The 21,884-nt window shown below is 52.7% G+C and overlaps 1 protein-coding gene across 4 annotated transcripts in view; it reads left to right on the top strand.

Moving 5' to 3' along the window:
- The window catches only part of stxbp4 (syntaxin binding protein 4), a 346,204-nt gene that overhangs the window by 103,620 nt on the left and 220,700 nt on the right, over positions 1 to 21,884 (top strand). For all 4 annotated transcript variants that reach the window (XM_072483831.1, XM_072483829.1, XM_072483830.1 and 1 more), the window contains 3 exons: positions 257 to 342; positions 1,441 to 1,570; positions 2,919 to 3,051. In XM_072483831.1, coding sequence (XP_072339932.1) covers positions 257 to 342; positions 1,441 to 1,570; positions 2,919 to 3,051 — 349 coding nt within the window. The remainder of the gene's footprint in view (positions 1 to 256; positions 343 to 1,440; positions 1,571 to 2,918; positions 3,052 to 21,884) is intronic.

Genomic DNA, 21,884 nt, shown 5'->3' with positions numbered 1-21,884 from the left:
TGGAGAAAGAAACAGCGTTAACGTTTCAGGTCAATGACATTCCGTCAGAATGCTAGCTCTTGAGGCAGATACAGCAGAACCGCCATGGGGCAAGTTGAGAGCGGGATGGTTAACAAGCGATCTACCCTCTCAGGAACAGGGTCGGTGCTGAACAAAAATAACAGTGAGACGATCATTGGATTTCTGGGCAAGTTGGAGACAGTGAGGGGAAATTAAGCAAATATCTTCGGCTCTAATTGTTGCCTTGTCCTTTCAGGAAGGAGTTTGGGGAACTGATGGAAGTATACGGTTCTCACAGTAACGCTGGATCTGCACGGAGTTCGCCTATCCCCCATGCTGCTGGTGAGAGTCACGGGGCATTCAGTCTTAAACAGGTCTGACCAACGGAAGCTGGAATAGATTAGATCATCATAGATCGAAGGCCCGTTTGATTTGTCTTAAGTAGCTTATTAATATGGAGGGAGGATCTGAAACATTCAACTGACACCTGGCACTGCAGAGGGTGTTGAATATAGGGAGCAGTGAAGGGGAACAGGTAAATGTTTAACAATAGAAGCAACAAAAGGTTGAGACTGTATAGGAGGAACTACTAATTTCTTCTAGTATACTCTAATGTTCTAGAACCGTTTGCATGTATCATGCAATGTAATGTCTGTTCTAGATCAATGTAATCCGCCGCACAGGATGGGATATTGTTCTAGATGTATTTAATATTCTCCAACATGGGAGGCTATTTGAGATCAGTATTATAATGCACGGTGGAACTGGCTGTTCCAGATCAGTGTAATAATGTGCAGCAAAGCTATTCTAGAACAATATAACCAGATCACTGTGATTCGCTGTTCTAGAACAGCGAGGCAGTGTTGCTGTCTGTTCCAGGACTGTCAGTGCACCTAAGCTGGTTGTTCTAGAGTAAAATGGGAGATATGACTGTGACATTATTTTATGCCTTTACATGTTTGACATAATGAAGAACGAGTGAGCAGCGCAGGGTGACTTTCCCAGTTCTTGCTTCAGTCAACTGACAGTTACATTTGTGTTCGAAGCGTTCACAGAGCAAACATCTGGAGGGTGTTGAGAATAGACAGAAGGCCTTCTGAGCGGGACGTGGAAAGAGTCAGAGGGAGGTGAGAGGGTTTGAAGGAGACTCTGAAGATAGGAAGGAAAGGGGAGAGGGTTGAGGGAGAGAGATTCAGAGTGTGGGACATGATGGCTGATGGCGCCTGAGGAAGCTGAGGCAGGACAGAGTCAGAGGAGGGTGCGTGTGGTTTGAGATTCAGGGGTTTGCAGACAGAGCATGAAGTGAGATTGCGAGAGAGATTTACAAACCAAGACAACGAGTGGTGAGGCTACAGTGAGGCACAGAACACCTTACAACACGTAAAACAGAAACCTTCAAAGCGGAAAGCCTTTAAATGACATCCTCACTGTCGTACTCAGGTAAACATCTGGAGAGCGCATCATCCACATCTTCGACCAGCTCTCTGACTCCACAGCTCTTGAGCCCGAAGGATATTGTCGCGAACAATAGCGGAGCCGTCGCTACTACCTCTCCAGCAACAAGTACAAGGTAAGCATCTCCTCGGCACAGAGCGGGAGGAACTCCCATCTCCTGTCGGGACTCTGATGGCCTGGCTGCCAGGGTCAAACTTCCTCTCTCACTCTGTCACTTTGTGTTAGCACTGCAAATTGTACTGTGCTGTTTGCCCGAGGGGTGATTCAGGTACGTCTTTAGCTCACACCTGGAAACGCAGGGCAGTACTGATGGCTCGACCTCCCTCACCCATTGGCACATCAGACAACCCATTCAGCTCAGGCATCAGCCTCGTGAATCATCTCTGAATTGTTTCCAATGCAGGTATATCGCTCCTTAATCAAGAGGACCAAACCTGTAGCCCAGGTGCGACCAGGCAGCACGGTAGCACAGTGGTTAGCACAATTGCTTCACAGCTCCAGGGTCCCAGGTTCGATTCCGGCTTGGGTCACTGTCTGTGCGGAGTCTGCACGTCCTCCCCGTGTCTGCGTGGGTTTCCTCCGGGTGCTCCGGTTTCCTCCCACAGTCCAAAGACGTGCAGGTTAGGTGGATTGGCCATGATAAATTGCCCTTAGTGTCCAAAATTGCCCTTAGTGTTGGGTGGGGTTACTGGAATAGGGTGGAGGTGTTGACCTTGGGTAGGGTGCTCTTTTCAAGAGCCGGTGCAGACTCGATGGGCCGAATGGCCTCCTTCTGCACTGTAAATTGTATGATAATCTATGACCTCACCAATGTCCTGTGCAGGTCTGTGGATTAATCTACTGGCAGCACGGTAGCACGGTGGTTAGCACTATGGCTTCACAGCGCCAGGATACCGGGTTCGATTCCCGGCTTGGGTCACTGTTAGGGGCTGGTTTAGCACAGCGGGCTAAACAGCTGGCTTGTAATGCAGAACAAGGCCAGCAGCGCGGATTCAATTCCCGTACCGGCCTCCCCAAACAGGTGCCGGAATGTGGCGACTAGGGGCTTTTCACAGTAACTTCATTGAAGCCTACTCGTGACAATAAGCGATTATTATTATTATTGTCTGTGCGGAGTCTGCACGTTCTCCCCGTGTGTGCGTGGGTTTCCTCCGGGTGCTCCGGTTTCCTCCCACAGTCCAAAGATGTGCAGGTTGGGTGGATTGGATATTCTGGATTCTCCCTCAGTGTTAATGTAAGCTTACTTATGAGACTAAAGATTATTTTTCTTATTGTTAGCCCAGTAAGACAATCTTGACTAGCCTTAATTTAGTGGCGCAATGGGAAACAAGGCATTGGGGTGAGGGGCAAAGTGAATGCGGATATCTCTCGCTATTGGCACAGAAATAGCCATGTTTGTGAAGGTCCAGCTTGGTTACTGACAGGCCGCCTGACTTGCAGTGTCGTTTCCCTCTTTCATTCAGCAACTCTCCGATTCAGGTGATCTCCATTCCCAAAGTGACAAGTCTCGGCTTGAACATCATGGGTGGGACGAACAAGCCTGAGGGACCAATGGTGTGTGTACAGGATGTGATACCAGGAGGTGACTGCCAGAAGGTTAGTGCGTGCAGCATTATTCAGTGAAGATCGCCCAAACATGCAGCCTCAGAAGGTCAGTTTGGTGAATTTAGGTGAACAGGGATTGACTGTCCTCTTGGTTCTTTATGTTTATTTTTACTCGATGGTCAGCATGAAAACTGAGCTTGGGGTAGGAAACCGAATGGTATCTTCCAGTATGTTCGGAACAACAACAACACATTGCATTTATAAAGCACCTTTAAAATTGCCCACGTCCCCAAATGTTTCACAGGGTGTTATCAGACAAAATATGACACCATGAGGCACGGTTGGAGCAGGTGACTAAAAACCTGGTTGTAAGGAGTATCTTAAAGAAAGAGAGGTTGAGAGGGGATTTCCAGAGCTTTCGGCCGTGGCAACTGAAGGCACAACCGCCAGTGGTGGAGCAATGAAAATCGACAAGAGGCCAGGATTGGAGGAGAGTAGCAATTTCAGAGGGAGTGCTGCACTGTCAGAGGGTCAGTACTGAGGGGGTGCCGCACTGTCAGAGGGTCAGTACTGAGGGAGTGCTGCACTGTCAGAGGGTCAGTACTGAGGGAGTGCTGCACTGTCAGAGGGTCAGTACTGAGGGAGTGCCGCACTGTCAGAGGGTCAGTACTGAGGGAGTGCTGCACTGTCAGAGGGTCAGTACTGAGGGAGTGCAGCACTGTCAGAGGGTCAGTACTGAGGGGGTGCCGCACTGTCAGAGGGTCAGTACTGAGGGAGTGCTGCACTGTCAGAGGGTCAGTACTGAGGGAGTGCGGCACTGTCAGAGGGTCAGTACTGAGGGAGTGCTGCACTGTCAGAGGGTCAGTACTGAGGGAGCCCCGCACTGTCAGAGGGTCAGTAGTGAGGGAGCCCCGCACTGTCAGAGGGTCAGTACTGAGGGAGTGCTGCACTGTCAGAGGGTCAGTACTGAGGGAGTGCTGCACTGTCAGAGGGTCAGTACTGAGGGAGTGCTGCCCTGTCAGAGGGTCAGTACTGAGGGAGGGCCGCACTGTCAGAGGGTCAGTACTGAGGGAGTGCCGCACTGTCAGAGGGTCAGTACTGAGGGAGTGCCGCACTGTCAGAGGGTCAGTACTGAGTGAGTGCTGCACTGTCAGAGGGTCAGTGCTGAGGGAGTGCTGCAATGTCAGTGGGTCAGTACTGAGGGAGTGCTACACTGTCAGAGGGTCAGTACTGAGGGAGTGCTGCACTGTCAGAGGGTCAGTACTGAGGGAGTGCTGCACTGTCAGAGGGTCAGTGCTGAGGGAGCGCTGCACTGTCAGAGGGTCAGTACTGAGGGAGTGCTGCACTGTCAGAGGGTCAGTACTGAGGGAGTGCTGCACTGTCAGAGGGTCAGTACTAAGGGAGTGCTGCACTGTCAGAGGGTCAGTACTGAGGGAGTGCTGCACTGTCAGGGTCAGTACTGAGGGAGTGCTGCACTGTCAGAGGGTCAGTGCTGAGGGAGCGCTGCACTGTCAGAGGGTCAGTACTGAGGAAGTGCTGCACTGTCAGAGGGTCAGTACTGAGGGAGTGCTGCACTATCAGAGGGTCAGTACTGAGGGAGTGCTGCACTGTCAGAGGGTCAGTACTGAGGGAGTGCTGCACTGTCAGAGGGTCAGTACTGAGGGAGTGCTGCACTGTCAGAGGGTCAGTACTGAGGGAGTGCTGCACTGTCAGAGGGTCAGTACTGAGGGAGTGCCGCACTGTCAGAGGGTCAGTACTGAGGGAGCGCTGCACTGTCAGAGGGTCAGTACTGAGGGAGTGCTGCACTGTCAGAGGGTCAGTACTGAGGGAGTGCTGCACTGTCAGAGGGTCAGTACTGAGGGAGCGCTGCACTGTCAGAGGGTCAGTACTGAGGGAGTGCTGCACTGTCAGAGGGTCAGTACTGAGGGAGTGCTGCACTGTCAGAGGGTCAGTACTGAGGGAGTGCTGCACTGTCAGAGGGTCAGAACTGAGGGAGTGCTGCACTGTCAGAGGGTTAGTACTGAGGGAGTGCCGCACTGTCAGAGGGTCAGTACTGAGGGAGCGCTGCACTGTCAGAGGGTCAGTACTGAGGGAGTGCCGCACTGTCAGAGGGTCAGTACTGAGGGAGTGCTGCACTGTCAGAGAGTCAGTACTGAGGGAGTGCTGCACTGTCAGAGGGTCAGTACTGAGGGAGTGCGCACTGTCAGAGGGTCAGTACTGAGGGAGTGCCGCACTGTCAGAGGGTCAGTACTGAGGGAGTGCTGCACTGTCAGAGGGTCAGCACTGAGGGAGTACTGCACTGTCAGAGGGTCAGTACTGAGGGAGTGCTGCACTGTCAGAGGGTCAGTACTGAGGGAGTGCCGCACTGTCAGAGGATCAGTACTGAGGGAGTGCTGCACTGTCAGAGGGTCAGTACTGAGGGAGTGCTGCACTGTCAGAGGGTCAGCACTGAGGGAGTACTGCACTGTCAGAGGGTCAGTACTGAGGGAGTGCTGTACTTTCAGAGGGTCAGTACTGAGGGAGTGCCGCACTGTCAGAGGGTCAGTACTGAGGGAGTGCTGCACTGTCAGAGGGTCAGTACTGAGGGAGTGCCGCACTGTCAGAGGGTCAGTACTGAGGGAGTGCCGCACTGTCAGAGGGTCAGTACTGAGGGAGCGCTGCACTGTCAGAGGGTCAGTACTGAGGGAGTGCCGCACTGTCAGAGGGTCAGTACTGAGGGAGTGCTGCACTGTCAGAGAGTCAGTACTGAGGGAGTGCTGCACTGTCAGAGGGTCAGTACTGAGGGAGTGCCGCACTGTCAGAGGGTCAGTACTGAGGGAGTGCCGCACTGTCAGAGGGTCAGTACTGGGGGAGTGCTGCACTGTCAGAGGGTCAGCACTGAGGGAGTACTGCACTGTCAGAGGGTCAGTACTGAGGGAGTGCTGCACTGTCAGAGGGTCAGTACTGAGGGAGTGCCGCACTGTCAGAGGATCAGTACTGAGGGAGTGCTGCACTGTCAGAGGGTCAGTACTGAGGGAGTGCTGCACTGTCAGAGGGTCAGCACTGAGGGAGTACTGCACTGTCAGAGGGTCAGTACTGAGGGAGTGCCGCACTGTCAGAGGGTCAGTACTGAGGGAGTGCCGCACTGTCAGAGGGTCAGTACTGAGTGAGTGCTGCACTGTCAGAGGGTCAGTGCTGAGGGAGTGCTGCACTGTCAGTGGGTCAGTACTGAGGGAGTGCTACACTGTCAGAGGGTCAGTACTGAGGGAGTGCTGCACTGTCAGAGGGTCAGTACTGAGGGAGTGCTGCACTGTCAGAGGGTCAGTGCTGAGGGAGCGCTGCACTGTCAGAGGGTCAGTACTGAGGGAGTGCTGCACTGTTAGAGGGTCAGTACTGAGGGAGTGCTGCACTGTCAGAGGGTCAGTACTGAGGGAGTGCTGCGCTGTCAGAGGGTCAGTACTGAGGGAGTGCTGCACTGTCAGGGTCAGTACTGAGGGAGTGCTGCACTGTCAGAGGGTCAGTGCTGAGGGAGCGCTGCACTGTCAGAGGGTCAGTACTGAGGAAGTGCTGCACTGTCAGAGGGTCAGTACTGAGGGAGTGCTGCACTATCAGAGGGTCAGTACTGAGGGAGTGCTGCACTGTCAGAGGGTCAGTACTGAGGGAGTGCTGCACTGTCAGAGGGTCAGTACTGAGGGAGTGCTGCACTGTCAGAGGGTCAGTACTGAGGGAGTGCTGCACTGTCAGAGGGTCAGTACTGAGGGAGTGCCGCACTGTCAGAGGGTCAGTACTGAGGGAGCGCTGCACTGTCAGAGGGTCAGTACTGAGGGAGTGCTGCACTGTCAGAGGGTCAGTACTGAGGGAGTGCTGCACTGTCAGAGGGTCAGTACTGAGGGAGCGCTGCACTGTCAGAGGGTCAGTACTGAGGGAGTGCTGCACTGTCAGAGGGTCAGTACTGAGGGAGTGCTGCACTGTCAGAGGGTCAGTACTGAGGGAGTGCTGCACTGTCAGAGGGTCAGAACTGAGGGAGTGCTGCACTGTCAGAGGGTTAGTACTGAGGGAGTGCCGCACTGTCAGAGGGTCAGTACTGAGGGAGCGCTGCACTGTCAGAGGGTCAGTACTGAGGGAGTGCCGCACTGTCAGAGGGTCAGTACTGAGGGAGTGCTGCACTGTCAGAGAGTCAGTACTGAGGGAGTGCTGCACTGTCAGAGGGTCAGTACTGAGTGAGTGCCGCACTGTCAGAGGGTCAGTACTGAGGGAGTGCCGCACTGTCAGAGGGTCAGTACTGAGGGAGTGCTGCACTGTCAGAGGGTCAGCACTGAGGGAGTACTGCACTGTCAGAGGGTCAGTACTGAGGGAGTGCTGCACTGTCAGAGGGTCAGTACTGAGGGGGTGCCGCACTGTCAGAGGATCAGTACTGAGGGAGTGCTGCACTGTCAGAGGGTCAGTACTGAGGGAGTGCTGCACTGTCAGAGGGTCAGCACTGAGGGAGTACTGCACTGTCAGAGGGTCAGTACTGAGGGAGTGCTGTACTTTCAGAGGGTCAGTACTGAGGGAGTGCCGCACTGTCAGAGGGTCAGTACTGAGGGAGTGCTGCACTGTCAGAGGGTCAGTACTGAGGGAGTGTCGCACTGTCAGAGGGTCAGTACTGAGGGAGTGCCGCACTGTCAGAGGGTCAGTACTGAGGGAGTGCCGCACTGTCAGAGGGTCAGTACTGAGGGAGTGCAGCACTGTCAGAGGGTCAGTACTGAGGGAGTGCTGCACTGTCAGAGGGTCAGTACTGAGGGAGTGTCGCACTGTCAGAGGGTCAGTACTGAGGGAGTGCTGCACTGTCGGAGGGTCAGCACTGAGGGAGTACTGCACTGTCAGAGGGTCAGTACTGAGGGAGTGCTGTACTTTCAGAGGGTCAGTACTGAGGGAGTGCCGCACTGTCAGAGGGTCAGTAATGAGGGAGTGCTGCACTGTCAGAGGGTCAGTACTGAGGGAGTGCCGCACTGTCAGAGGGTCAGTACTGAGGGAGTGCCGCACTGTCAGAGGGTCAGTACTGAGGGAGTGCCGCACTGTCAGAGGGTCAGTACTGAGGGAGCGCTGCACTGTCAGAGGGTCAGTACTGAGGGAGTGCCGCACTGTCAGAGGGTCAGTACTGAGGGAGTGCTGCACTGTCAGAGAGTCAGTACTGAGGGAGTGCTGCACTGTCAGAGGGTCAGTACTGAGGGAGTGCCGCACTGTCAGAGGGTCAGTACTGAGGGAGTGCCGCACTGTCAGAGGGTCAGTACTGAGGGAGTGCTGCACTGTCAGAGGGTCAGCACTGAGGGAGTACTGCACTGTCAGAGGGTCAGTACTGAGGGAGTGCTGCACTGTCAGAGGGTCAGTACTGAGGGAGTGCCGCACTGTCAGAGGATCAGTACTGAGGGAGTGCTGCACTGTCAGAGGGTCAGTACTGAGGGAGTGCTGCACTGTCAGAGGGTCAGCACTGAGGGAGTACTGCACTGTCAGAGGGTCAGTACTGAGGGAGTGCTGTACTTTCAGAGGGTCAGTACTGAGGGAGTGCCGCACTGTCAGAGGGTCAGTACTGAGGGAGTGCTGCACTGTCAGAGGGTCAGTACTGAGGGAGTGCCGCACTGTCAGAGGGTCAGTACTGAGGGAGTGCCGCACTGTCAGAGGGTCAGTACTGAGGGAGTGCCGCACTGTCAGAGGGTCAGTACTGAGGGAGTGCAGCACTGTCAGAGGGTCAGTACTGAGGGAGTGCTGCACTGTCAGAGGGTCAGTACTGAGGGAGTGTCGCACTGTCAGAGGGTCAGTACTGAGGGAGTGCTGCACTGTCAGAGGGTCAGCACTGAGGGAGTACTGCACTGTCAGAGGGTCAGTACTGAGGGAGTGCTGTACTATCAGAGGGTCAGTACTGAGGGAGTGCCGCACTGTCAGAGGGTCAGTACTGAGGGAGTGCTGCACTGTCAGAGGGTCAGTACTGAGGGAGTGCCGCACTGTCAGAGGGTCAGTACTGAGGGAGTGCCGCACTGTCAGAGGGTCAGTACTGAGGGAGTGCTGCACTGTCAGAGGGTCAGTACTGAGGGAGTGCCGCACTGTCAGAGGGTCAGTACTGAGGGAGTACTGCACTGTCAGAGGGACAGTACTGAGGGAGTGCTGTACTTTCAGAGGGTCAGTACTGAGGGAGTGCTGCACTGTCAGAGGGTCAGTACTGAGGGAGTGCCGCACTGTCAGAGGGTCAGCACTGAGGGAGTACTGCACTGTCAGAGGGACAGTACTGAGGGAGTGCTGTACTTTCAGAGGGTCAGTACTGAGGGAGTGCCGCACTGTCAGAGGGTCAGTACTGAGGGAGTGCTGCACTGTCAGAGGGTCAGTACTGAGGGAGTGCCGCACTGTCAGAGGGTCAGTACTGAGGGAGTGCCGCACTGTCAGAGGGTCAGTACTGAGGGAGTGCCGCACTGTCAGAGGGTCAGTACTGAGGGAGTGCAGCACTGTCAGAGGGTCAGTACTGAGGGAGTGCTGCACTGTCAGAGGGTCAGTACTGAGGGAGTGTCGCACTGTCAGAGGGTCAGTACTGAGGGAGTGCTGCACTGTCAGAGGGTCAGTACTGAGGGAGTGCCGCACTGTCAGAGGGTCAGTACTGAGGGAGTGCAGCACTGTCAGAGGGTCAGTACTGAGGGAGTGCTGCACTGTCAGAGGGTCAGTACTGAGGGAGTGTCGCACTGTCAGAGGGTCAGTACTGAGGGAGTGCTGCACTGTCAGAGGGTCAGTACTGAGGGAGTGCTGCACTGTCAGAGAGTCAGTACTGAGGGAGCGCTGCACTGTCAGAGGGTCAGTACTGAGGGAGTGCTGCACTGTCTGAGGGTCAGTACTGAGGGAGTGCTGCACTGTCAGAGGGTCAGTACTGAGGGAGTGCCGCACTGTCAGAGGGTCAGTACTGAGGGAGTGCTGCACTGTCAGAGGGTCAGTACTGAGGGAGTGCCGCACTGTCAGAGGGTCAGTACTGAGGGAATGCTGCACTGTCAGAGGGACAGTACTGAGGGAGCGCTGCATTGCCTAATTAGTTGGCAGCTGATACTCCAAACTACAGTAAAGACGATCGGCTGGATTGTCCGTTCCTGAGACTAAGAGTTGACGCTGGGGTAGGATTCGTTCACTTCCACAACAGGCAAACCGGTGTTGCATCTGGACCGCTCCTGTGGAGGGTCTCGGTCCGGCACCACGTGGAACACAATCCAGTCCAATGAGAAAGGGTGCTGGATTCGCCGGGCTTGCAAATGACACTCGGGAGGCTGACAAGCTGCAGCCCCATATACACGCTTCACTCCCCGCTCACACCGTCCCAGACAACAAGATGGCGCAGGAGCGCACCCATCGCGCTGATGGGTCAGCTGTGGCCCGAGGTTCACAGCGGGCCGTCAGAGACATGCGCAGCTGCACGGCTGCCTTGCCGGCTGCGGCAATGGTGTTCCGTGCCCGTCCGCCCCGACCCCACAGACCACCTCCTGGCCACCCCCCGCTACTCCCCCCGGCCCTGGCAGAACCCCCTGTCCAGTGGCACAGCTGTCAGCAGACTATGGCGATGTTGGGCACTTTCCGCTCCCCCTCTCCCTCCCTCAGCAGCTATGGTGCCTGTTTCACAATGTTTAAAAGCACCAGTGAACCTCGCCATCAGGAACCTGGGACGCTAACGCTGTGAGGCAGCAGTGCTAACCACTGTGCCGCCGTGCCGCTCAATTATTTGGACAATTCTCCAGTTTATCGTTTCCTACATTCTAGATACTTAAATGCAAGTTCGATGTTAATGCTCCTACTGGGAGCTTGGTGGGAGCAAATGTATTGCCTTATTTATATTGACTACACGTCAAAAAGTACCCTATTACTCCAAAGCACTTTGGGATGTCCTGAGGTTGTGGAAAGCTCAATAGAAATGCAAGTCTTTCCTTCTCTCACCGTGTTTTGAAGCATGTGTAGTTTGTTTGGTTTACAATGTTGTTACTTGGTGTAAACACTGGAGGGCAGTGGTACCCTGCTGTAGCCTTCAGTGCCATTAGAATCCATTTCTGTCTCTTGCTGGAGTACAGACTGCGAGTCCCCAAGACTGGCTGAGGCCCCAGAATCCTGTTTGAGTGGCCTATTCACAGGCTCCTCGCAATAGCTATTCCCTGCTCCACTTCCTTAACCAGGGCGGAACAATCTCACTATCTGGAGCTATTGTTGCTGAGAGTGGTGGGGGGGGGGGGGGGGGGGGGGGTGGATTATCTATCAGCCTTGGTCCAGTCTGTAAGATTCTGTACTGAGGGAGCACTGTACTGCCAGAGGAGCAGTTTATTGGGGTTGAGACATTGGACCAAGGCTCCTTCTGCCCGAGGTGCTTGTGACCGCTTAAAAAAAAAACGATGTTCGCCCCCAATGTCTTGGACAATATTTATTCCTCAGGTAACCTCTCTAAAACAGATGATCTGATCACGATCGCATGATCAGATGTGGGATCTTGCTTTGTGGAAATGAGCTGCTGCGTTTCCTTCATTACAGACCAGAGTGTAGAGCAGGTTGACACATCAATATCTACAGCCCCCAAGAGCACACACACAGCGCAGTGGCTGTGTGATGAATGTAGCAATTTCAGATATATTGTATTAAATGTATTTGGTGCAGTAAGGCTTAATGTCCTGGGTTAGTGTGTATACACTATGGTAGTGTTTTAAAAGAATCCTGGTTTTTCAAGACAGCTAGGTTTTTTGGAGCCAGAGGTGCAATTAAAGCATCGTAAAAGTTTGGGCTTATGGACCGGGCCGTAATTAATTAGAGACATTGACCGGGATTCTCCGAGCTGGCGCCGGGTCAAGAATCGGCGGTGACGTGGGAAATTCCCGCCACGCCGCTCCGACGCTAGGACGCGGTTCTCCGGCGACCAGAGAATCGCTGCCAATCATGCCCGCGTGATCGATGCAGCGCCGGTCGGTGGCCGCTTTGCGATTCTCCATGGTCAACTGGCCGAACTCCCAGCGCGTTCCACCGAATCCCACCAGCATGGTCCCAACCTGGTACCACCCGGCAGGAGCTCGGACCCGTGGCCGCGGTGGCTGTCCTGGTGGGGAGGGGGGGAGCTATCAGACTCCAGGGGGGCGTCCACGACGTTCAGGCCTGCGATCGGGGGCTATCGATCGGTAGGCTCCCGCGATCTGGAGGGGGCCTACTTCCTACCGCGCAGACCCGCTGTACGGCTCCGCCATGTTGATCGGCGCCGGCGCGGAAACGGCCACCACGTGCATGGGCCGGCGCGGAGACAGCTGCCGTGCGCATGGGCCGGCACGGAGACGGCTGCCGTGTGCGTGGGCCGGCACGGAGACGGCTGCCGTGTGCGTGGGCCGGCACGGAGACGGCTGCAGTGTGCATGGGCCGGCACGGAGATGGCTGCCGTGTGCGTGCTCGGACCCCCGCTGGCAGTGCAGGGCTGCCTGTCAGCGCTGGAACCGCGCGCAGCACTCCGCACCGTGCTGGCCCCGTGCGGGCCACTGAATCGCCGGGCAGGAGGCCCGGTGAAACCGGTGTGCTCCACACGGTGTTTACGGTGTTTAGTTCAGTGAGGTGACGCAGTTAATGGGAGGAGCCAGGGAACAGGCAGGTGTTGAGGTTTTCAGGGTTGGTTTTTGGCTGGAGCTGAGAAGGTTTCTGAAGAAATACAGCCAGAGATAATTCTTTTTATTGAGAAAATATTTTATTGAGGCATTTATAATTTTAACATTTTAAACAACAGAGAAATCCAACACACGCAAATAACCCACAATAACATACCCAGCCCCCCCCAGCCCTACACACGCAAATAACCCACAATAACATACCCAGCCCCCCCCAGCCCTACACACGCAAATAACCCACAATAACATACCCAGCCCCCCCCAGCCCTACACACGCAAATAACCCACAATAACATACCCAGCCGCCCCAACCCAACACACGCAAATAACCCACAATAACATACCCAGCTCCCCCATCCCAACACACAAAAATAACCCACAATAACATACCCAGCTCCCCAACCAAACACACGCAAATAACCCACAATAACATACCCAGCTCCCCCAACCCAACACACGCAAATAACCCACAGTAACATACCTAGCCCCCCCAACCCAACACACGCAAATAACCCACAATAACATACCCAGCTCCTCAACCCAACACACGCAAATAACCCACAATAACATATCCAGCCCCCCCAACCCAACACACGCAAATAACCCACAATAACATACCCAGCTCCCCCAACCCAACACACGAAATAACCCACAATAACATACCCAGCTCCCCCAATCCAACACACGCAAATAACCCACAATAACATACCCAGCCCCCCCAGCCCTACACACGCAAATAACCCACAATAACATACCCAGCCCCCCCAACCCAACACACGCAAATACCCCACAATAACATACCCAGCTCCCCCTACCCAACACACGCAAATAACCCACAATAACATAACCAGGTCCCCCAACCCAACACACGCAAATAACCCACAATAACATACCCAGCTCCCCCAGCCCTACACACGCAAATAACCCACAATAACATAACCAGGTCCCCCAACCCAACACACGCAAATAACCCACAATAACATACCCAGCTCCCCCAGCCCTACACACGCAAATAACCCACAATAACATACCCAGCTCCCCAACCCAACACACACAAATAACCCACAATAACATACCCAGGTCCCCAACCCAACACACGCAAATAACCCACAATAAAATACCCAGGTCCCCAACCCAACACACACAAATAACCCACAATAACATACCCAGCTCCCCCAACCGAACACACGCAAATAACCCACAATAACATACCCAGCTCCCCCAACCCAACACACGCAAATAACCCACAATAACAGACCCAGCTCCCCTACCCAACACACGCAAATAACCCACAATAACATAACCAGGTCCCCCAACCCAACACACGCAAATAACCCACAATAACATACCCAGCTCCCCCAGCCCTACACACGCAAATAACCCACAATAACATACCCAGCTCCCCAACCCAACACACACAAATAACCCACAATAACATACCCAGGTCCCCAACCCAACACACGCAAATAACCCACAATAAAATACCCAGGTCCCCAACCCAACACACACAAATAACCCACAATAACATACCCAGCTCCCCCAACCGAACACACGCAAATAACCCACAATAACATACCCAGCTCCCCCAACCCAACACACGCAAATAACCCACAGTAACATACCCAGCTCCCCCAACCCAACACACGCAAATAACCCACAATAACATACCCAGCTCCCTAACCCAACACACGCAAATAACCCACAATAAAATACCCAGCTCCCCCAGCCCTACACACGCAAATAACCCACAACATACCCAGCTCCCCAACCCAACACACGCAAATAACCCACAATAACATACCCAGCCCTCCCAACCCAACACACGCAAATACCCCACAATAACATACCCAGCTCCCCCAACCCAACACACGCAAATAACCCACAATAACATACCCAGCTCCCCCAACCCAACACACGCAAATAACCCACAATAACATACCCAGGTCCCCAACCCAACACACGCAAATAACCCACAGTAACATACCCAGCTCCCCCAACCCAACACACGCAAATAACCCACAATAACATACCCAGCCCCCCCCAGCCCTACACACGCAAATAACCCACAATAACATACCCAGCTCCCCAACCCAACACACGCAAATAACCCACAATAACATACCCAGCCCCCCCAACCCAACACACGCAAATAACCCACAATAACATACCCAGCCCCCCAACCCAACACACGCAAATAACCCACAATAACATACCCAGCTCCCCAACCCAACACACGCAAATAACCCACAATAACATACCCAGCTCCCCCAACCCAACACACGAAAATAACCCACAATAACATACCCAGCTCCCCAACCCAACGCACGCAAATAACCCACAATAACATACCCAGGTCCCCAACCCAACACGCGCAAATAACCCACAATAACATACCCAGCTCCCCCAACCCAACAGACGCAAATAACCCACAGTAACATACCCAGCTCCCCCAACCCAACACACGCAAATAACCCACAATAACATACCCAGCTCCCCCAATCCAACACACGCAAATAACCCACAATAACATACCCATCCCCCCCCAGCCCTACACACGCAAATAACCCACAATAACATACCCAGCCCACCCAACCCAACACACGCAAATACCCCACAATAACATACCCAGCTCCCCCTACACAACACACGCAAATAACCCACAATAACATACCCAGCTCCCCAACCCAACACACGCAAATAACCCACAATAACATACCCAGCTCCCCAACCCAACGCACGCAAATAACCCACAATAACATACCCAGCTCCCCCAACCCAACACACACAAATAACCCAAAATAACATACCCAGCTCCCCCAACCCAACACACGCAAATAACCCACAATAACATATCCAGCTCCCCCAACCCAACACACGTAAATAACCCACAATAAAATACCCAGGTCCCCAACCCAACACACGCAAATAACCCACAATAACATAACCAGGTCCCCCAACCCAACACACGCAAAAACCCACAATAAAATACGCAGGTCCCCAACCCAACACACACAAATAACCCACTATAACATACCCAGCTCCCCCAACCGAACACACGCAAATAACCCACAATAACATACCCAGCTCCCCCAACCCAACACACGCAAATAACCCACAGTAACATACCCAGCTCCCCCAACCCAACACAAGCAAATAACCCACAATAACATACCCAGCTCCCCCAACCCAACACACGCAAATAACCCACAATAAAATACCCAGCTCCCCCAGCCCTACACACACAAATAACCCACAACATACCCAGCTCCCCAACCCAACACACGCAAATAACCCACAATAACGTACCCAGCCCCCCCAACCCAACACACGCAAATACCCCACAATAACATACCCAGCTCCCCCAACCCAACACACGCAAATAACCCACAATAACATACCCAGCTCCCCCAACCAACACACGCAAATAACCCGCAATAACATACCCAAGTCCCCAACCCAACACACGCAAATAACCCACAGTAACATACCCAGCTCCCCCAACCCAACACACGCAAATACCCCACAATAACATACCCAGCTCCCCCTACCCAACACACGCAAATAACCCACAATAACATACCCAGCTCCCCAACCCAACACATGCAAATAACCCACAATAACATACCCAGCTCCCCAACCCAACACACGCAAATAACCCACAATAACATACCCAGCTCCCCCAACCCAACACACACAAATAATCCACAATAACATATCCAGCTCCCCCAACCCAACACACGTAAATAACCCACAATAAAATACCCAGGTCCCCTACCCAACACACGCAAATAACCCACAATAACATAACCAGGTCCCCCAACCCAACACACGCAAATAACCCACAATAACATACCCAGCTCCCCCAGCCCTACACATGCAAATAACCCACAATAACATACCCAGCTCCCCAACCCAACACACACAAATAACCCACAATAACATACCCAGGTCCCCAACCCAACACACGCAAATAACCCACAATAAAATACCCAGGTCCCCAACCCAACACACACAGATAACCCACAATAACATACCCAGCTCCCCCAACCGAACACACGCAAATAACCCACAATAACATACTCAGCTCCCCCAACCCAACACACGCAAATAACGCACAGTAACATACCCAGCTCCCCCAACCCAACACACGCAAATAACCCACAATAACATACCCAGCTCCCCCAACCCAACACACGCAAATAACCCACAATAAAATACCCAGCTCCCCCAGCCCTACACACGCAAATAACCCACAACATACCCAGCTCCCCACCCCAACACACGCAAATAACCCACAATAACATACCCAGCCCTCCCAACCCAACACACGCAAATACCCCACAATAACATACCCAGCTCCCCCAACCCAACACACGCAAATAACCCACAATAACATACCCAGCTCCCCCAACCCAACACACGCAAATAACCCACAATAACATACCCAGCTCCCCAACCCAACACACGCAAATAACCCACAATAACATACCTAGCTCCCCAACCCAACGCATGCAAATAACCCACAATAACATACCCAGCTCCCCCAACCCAACACACACAAATAACCCACAATAACATATCCAGCTCCCCCAACCCAACACACGTAAATAACCCACAATAAAATACCCAGGTCCCCTACCCAACACACGCAAATAACCCACAATAACATAACCAGGTCCCCCAACCCAACACACGCAAATAACCCACAATAACATACCCAGCTCCCCCAGCCCTACACACGCAAATAACCCACAATAACATACCCAGCTCCCCAACCCAACACACACAAATAACCCACAATAACATACCCAGGTCCCCAACCCAACACACGCAAATAACCCACAATAAAATACCCAGGTCCCCAACCCAACACACACAAATAACCCACAATAACATACCCAGCTGCCCCAACCGAACACACGCAAATAACCCACAATAACATACCCAGCTCCCCCAACCCAACACACGCAAATAACCCACAGTAACATACCCAGCTCCCCCAACCCAACACACGCAAATAACCCACAATAACAGACCCAGCTCCCCCAACCCAACACACGCAAATAACCCACAATAAAATACCCAGCTCCCCCAGCCCTACACACGCAAATAACCCACAACATACCCAGCTCCCCAACCCAACACACGCAAATAACCCACAATAACATACCCAGCCCTCCCAACCCAACACACGCAAATACCCCACAATAACATACCCAGCTCCCCCAACCCAACACACGCAAATAACCCACAATAACATACCCAGCTCCCCCAACCCAACACACGCAAATAACCCACAATAACATACCCAGGTCCCCAACCCAACACACGCAAATAACCCACAGTAACATACCCAGCTCCCCCAACCCAACACACGCAAATAACCCACAATAACATACCCAGCCCCCCAACCCAACACACACAAATAACCCACAATAACATACCCAGCTCCCCAACCCAACACACGCAAATAACCCACAATAACATACCCAGCTCCCCCAACCCAACACACGAAAATAACCCACAATAACATACCCAGCTCCCCAACCCAACGCACGCAAATAACCCACAATAACATACCCAGCTCCCCAACCCAACACGCGCAAATAACCCACAATAACATACCCAGCTCCCCGAACCCAACAGACGCAAATAACCCACAGTAACATACCCAGCTCCCCCAATCCAACACACGCAAATAACCCACAATAACATACCCAGCCCCCCCCAGCCCTACACACGCAAATAACCCACAATAACATACCCAGCCCCCCCAACCCAACACACGCAAATACCCCACAATAACATACCCAGCTCCCCCTACACAACACACGCAAATAACCCACAATAACATACCCAGCTCCCCAACCCAACACACGCAAATAACCCACAATAACATACCCAGCTCCCCAACCCAACGCACGCAAATAACCCACAATAACATACCCAGCTCCCCCAACCCAACACACGTAAATAACCCACAATAACATACCCAGCTCCCCAACCCAACACACGCAAATAACCCACAATAACATACCCAGCCCCCCCAACCCAACACACACAAATAACCCAAAATAACATACCCAGCTCCCCCAACCCAACACACGCAAATAACCCACAATAACATACCCAGCTCCCCCAACCCAACACACACAAATAACCCAAAATAACATACCCAGCTCCCCCAACCCAACACACGCAAATAACCCACAATAACATATCCAGCTCCCCCAACCCAACACACGTAAATAACCCACAATAAAATACCCAGGTCCCCAACCCAACACACGCAAATAACCCACAATAACATAACCAGGTCCCCCAACCCAACACACGCAAATAACCCACAATAACATACCCAGCTCCCCCAGCCCTACACACGCAAATAACTCACAATAACATACCCAGCTCCCCAACCCAACACACGCAAATAACCCACAATAACATACCCAGGTCCCCAACCCAACACACGCAAATAACCCACAATAAAATACGCAGGTCCCCAACCCAACACACACAAATAACCCACTATAACATACCCAGCTCCCCCAACCGAACACACGCAAATAACCCACAATAACATACCCAGCTCCCCCAACCCAACACACGCAAATAACCCACAGTAACATACCCAGCTCCCCCAACCCAACACACGCAAATAACCCACAATAACATACCCAGCTCCCCCAACCCAACACACGCAAATAACCCACAACATACCCAGCTCCCCAACCCAACACACGCAAATAACCCACTATAACATACCCAGCTCCCCCAACCGAACACACGCAAATAACCCACAATAACATACCCAGCTCCCCCAACCCAACACACGCAAATAACCCACAGTAACATACCCAGCTCCCCCAACCCAACACACGCAAATAACCCACAATAAAATACCCAGCTCCCCCAGCCCTACACACGCAAATAACCCACAACATACCCAGCTCCCCAACCCAACACACGCAAATAACCCACAATAACATACCCAGACCCCCAACCCAACACACGCAAATACCCCACAATAACATACCCAGCTCCCCCAACCCAACACACGCAAATAACCCACAATAACATACCCAGCTCCCCCAACCAACATACGCAAATAACCCGCAATAACATACCCAAGTCCCCAACCCAACACACGCAAATAACCCACAATAACATACCCAGCTCCCCCAACCCAACACACGCAAATAACCCACAATAACATACCCAGCTCCTCCAACCCAACACACGAAAATAACCCACAATAACATACCCAGCTCCCCAACCCAACGCACGCAAATAACCCACAATAACATACCCAGCTCCCCAACTCAACACGCGCAAATAACCCACAATAACATACCCAGCTCCCCCAACCCAACAGACGCAAATAACCCACAGTAACATACCCAGCTCCCCCAACCCAACACACGCAAATAACCCACAATAACATACCCAGCTCCCCCAATCCAACACACGCAAATAACCCACAATAACATACCCATCCCCCCCCAGCCCTACACACGCAAATAACCCAATATAACATACCCAGCCCCCCCCAACCCAACACACGCAAATACCCCACAATAACATACCCAGCTCCCCCTACACAACACACGCAAATAACCCACAATAACATACCCAGCTCCCCAACCCAACACACGCAAATAACCCACAATAACATACCCAGCTCCCCAACACAACGCACGCAAATAACCCACAATAACATACCCAGCTCCCCCAACCCAACACACACAAATAACCCAAAATAACATACCCAGCTCCCCCAACCCAACACACGCAAATAACCCACAATAACATATCCAGCTCCCCCAACCCAACACACGTAAATAACCCACAATAAAATACCCAGGTCCCCAACCCAACACACGCAAATAACCCACAATAACATAACCAGGTCCCCCAACCCAACACACGCAAATAACCCACAATAACATACCCAGCTCCCCCAGCCCTACACACGCAAATAACCCACAATAACATACCCAGCTCCCTAACCCAACACACGCAAATAACCCACAATAACATACCCAGGTCCCCAACCCAACACACGCAAATAACCCACAATAAAATACGCAGGTCCCCAACCCAACACACACAAATAACCCACTATAACATACCCAGCTCCCCCAACCGAACACACGCAAATAACCCACAATAACATACCCAGCTCCCCCAACCCAACACATGCAAATAACCCACAGTAACATACCCAGCTCCCCCAACCCAACACACGCAAATAACCCACAATAAAATACCCAGCTCCCCCAACCCTACACACGCAAATAACCCACAACATACCCACCTCCCAAACCCAACACACGCAAATAACCCACAATAACATACCCAGCCCCCCCAACCCAACACACGCAAATACCCCACAATAACATACCCAGCTCCCCCAACCCAACACACGCAAATAACCCACAATAACATACCCAGCTCCCCCAACCAACACACGCAAATAACCCGCAATAACATACCCAAGTCCCCAACCCAACACACGCCAATAACCCACAGTAACATACCCAGCTCCCCCAACCTAACACACGCAAATAACCCACAATAACATACCCAGCTCCTCCAAGCCAACACACGCAAATAACCCACAATAAAATACCCAGCTCCCCCAGCCCTACACACGCAAATAACCCACAATAACATACCCAGCTCCCCAACTCAACACACGCAAATAACCCACAATAACATGCCCAGCTCCCCCAACCCAACACACGCAAATAACCGACAATAACATACCCAGCTCCTCAACCCAACACACGCAAATAACCCACAATAACATACCCAGGTCCCCAACCCAACACACGCAAATAACCCACAATAACATACCCAGCCCCCCAACCCAACACACACAAATAACCCAATATAACATACCCAGCTCCCCAACCCAACACACGCAAATAACCCACAATAACATACCCAGCTCCCCCAACCCAACACACGCAAATAACCCACAATAACCTACCCAGCTCCCCAACCCAACACACGCAAATAACCCACAATAACATACCCAGGTCCCCAACCCAACGCAGGCAAATAACCCACAATAAAATACCCAGGTCCCCAACCCAACACACGCAAATAACCCACAATAACATACCCAGGTCCCCCAAACCAACACACGCAAATAACCCACAATAAAATACCCAGGTCCCCAACCCAACACACGCAAATAACCCACAATAACATACCCAGCTCCCCCAACCGAACACACGCAAATAACCCACAATAACATACCCAGCTCCCCCA

Source organism: Scyliorhinus torazame, chromosome 18 (genome assembly GCF_047496885.1).
Source record: "Scyliorhinus torazame isolate Kashiwa2021f chromosome 18, sScyTor2.1, whole genome shotgun sequence".
Lineage (NCBI taxonomy): Eukaryota > Metazoa > Chordata > Chondrichthyes > Carcharhiniformes > Scyliorhinidae > Scyliorhinus > Scyliorhinus torazame.
Note: the sequence above shows the minus strand (reverse complement) of the source record. Positions and strands in the feature narration are given on the sequence as shown.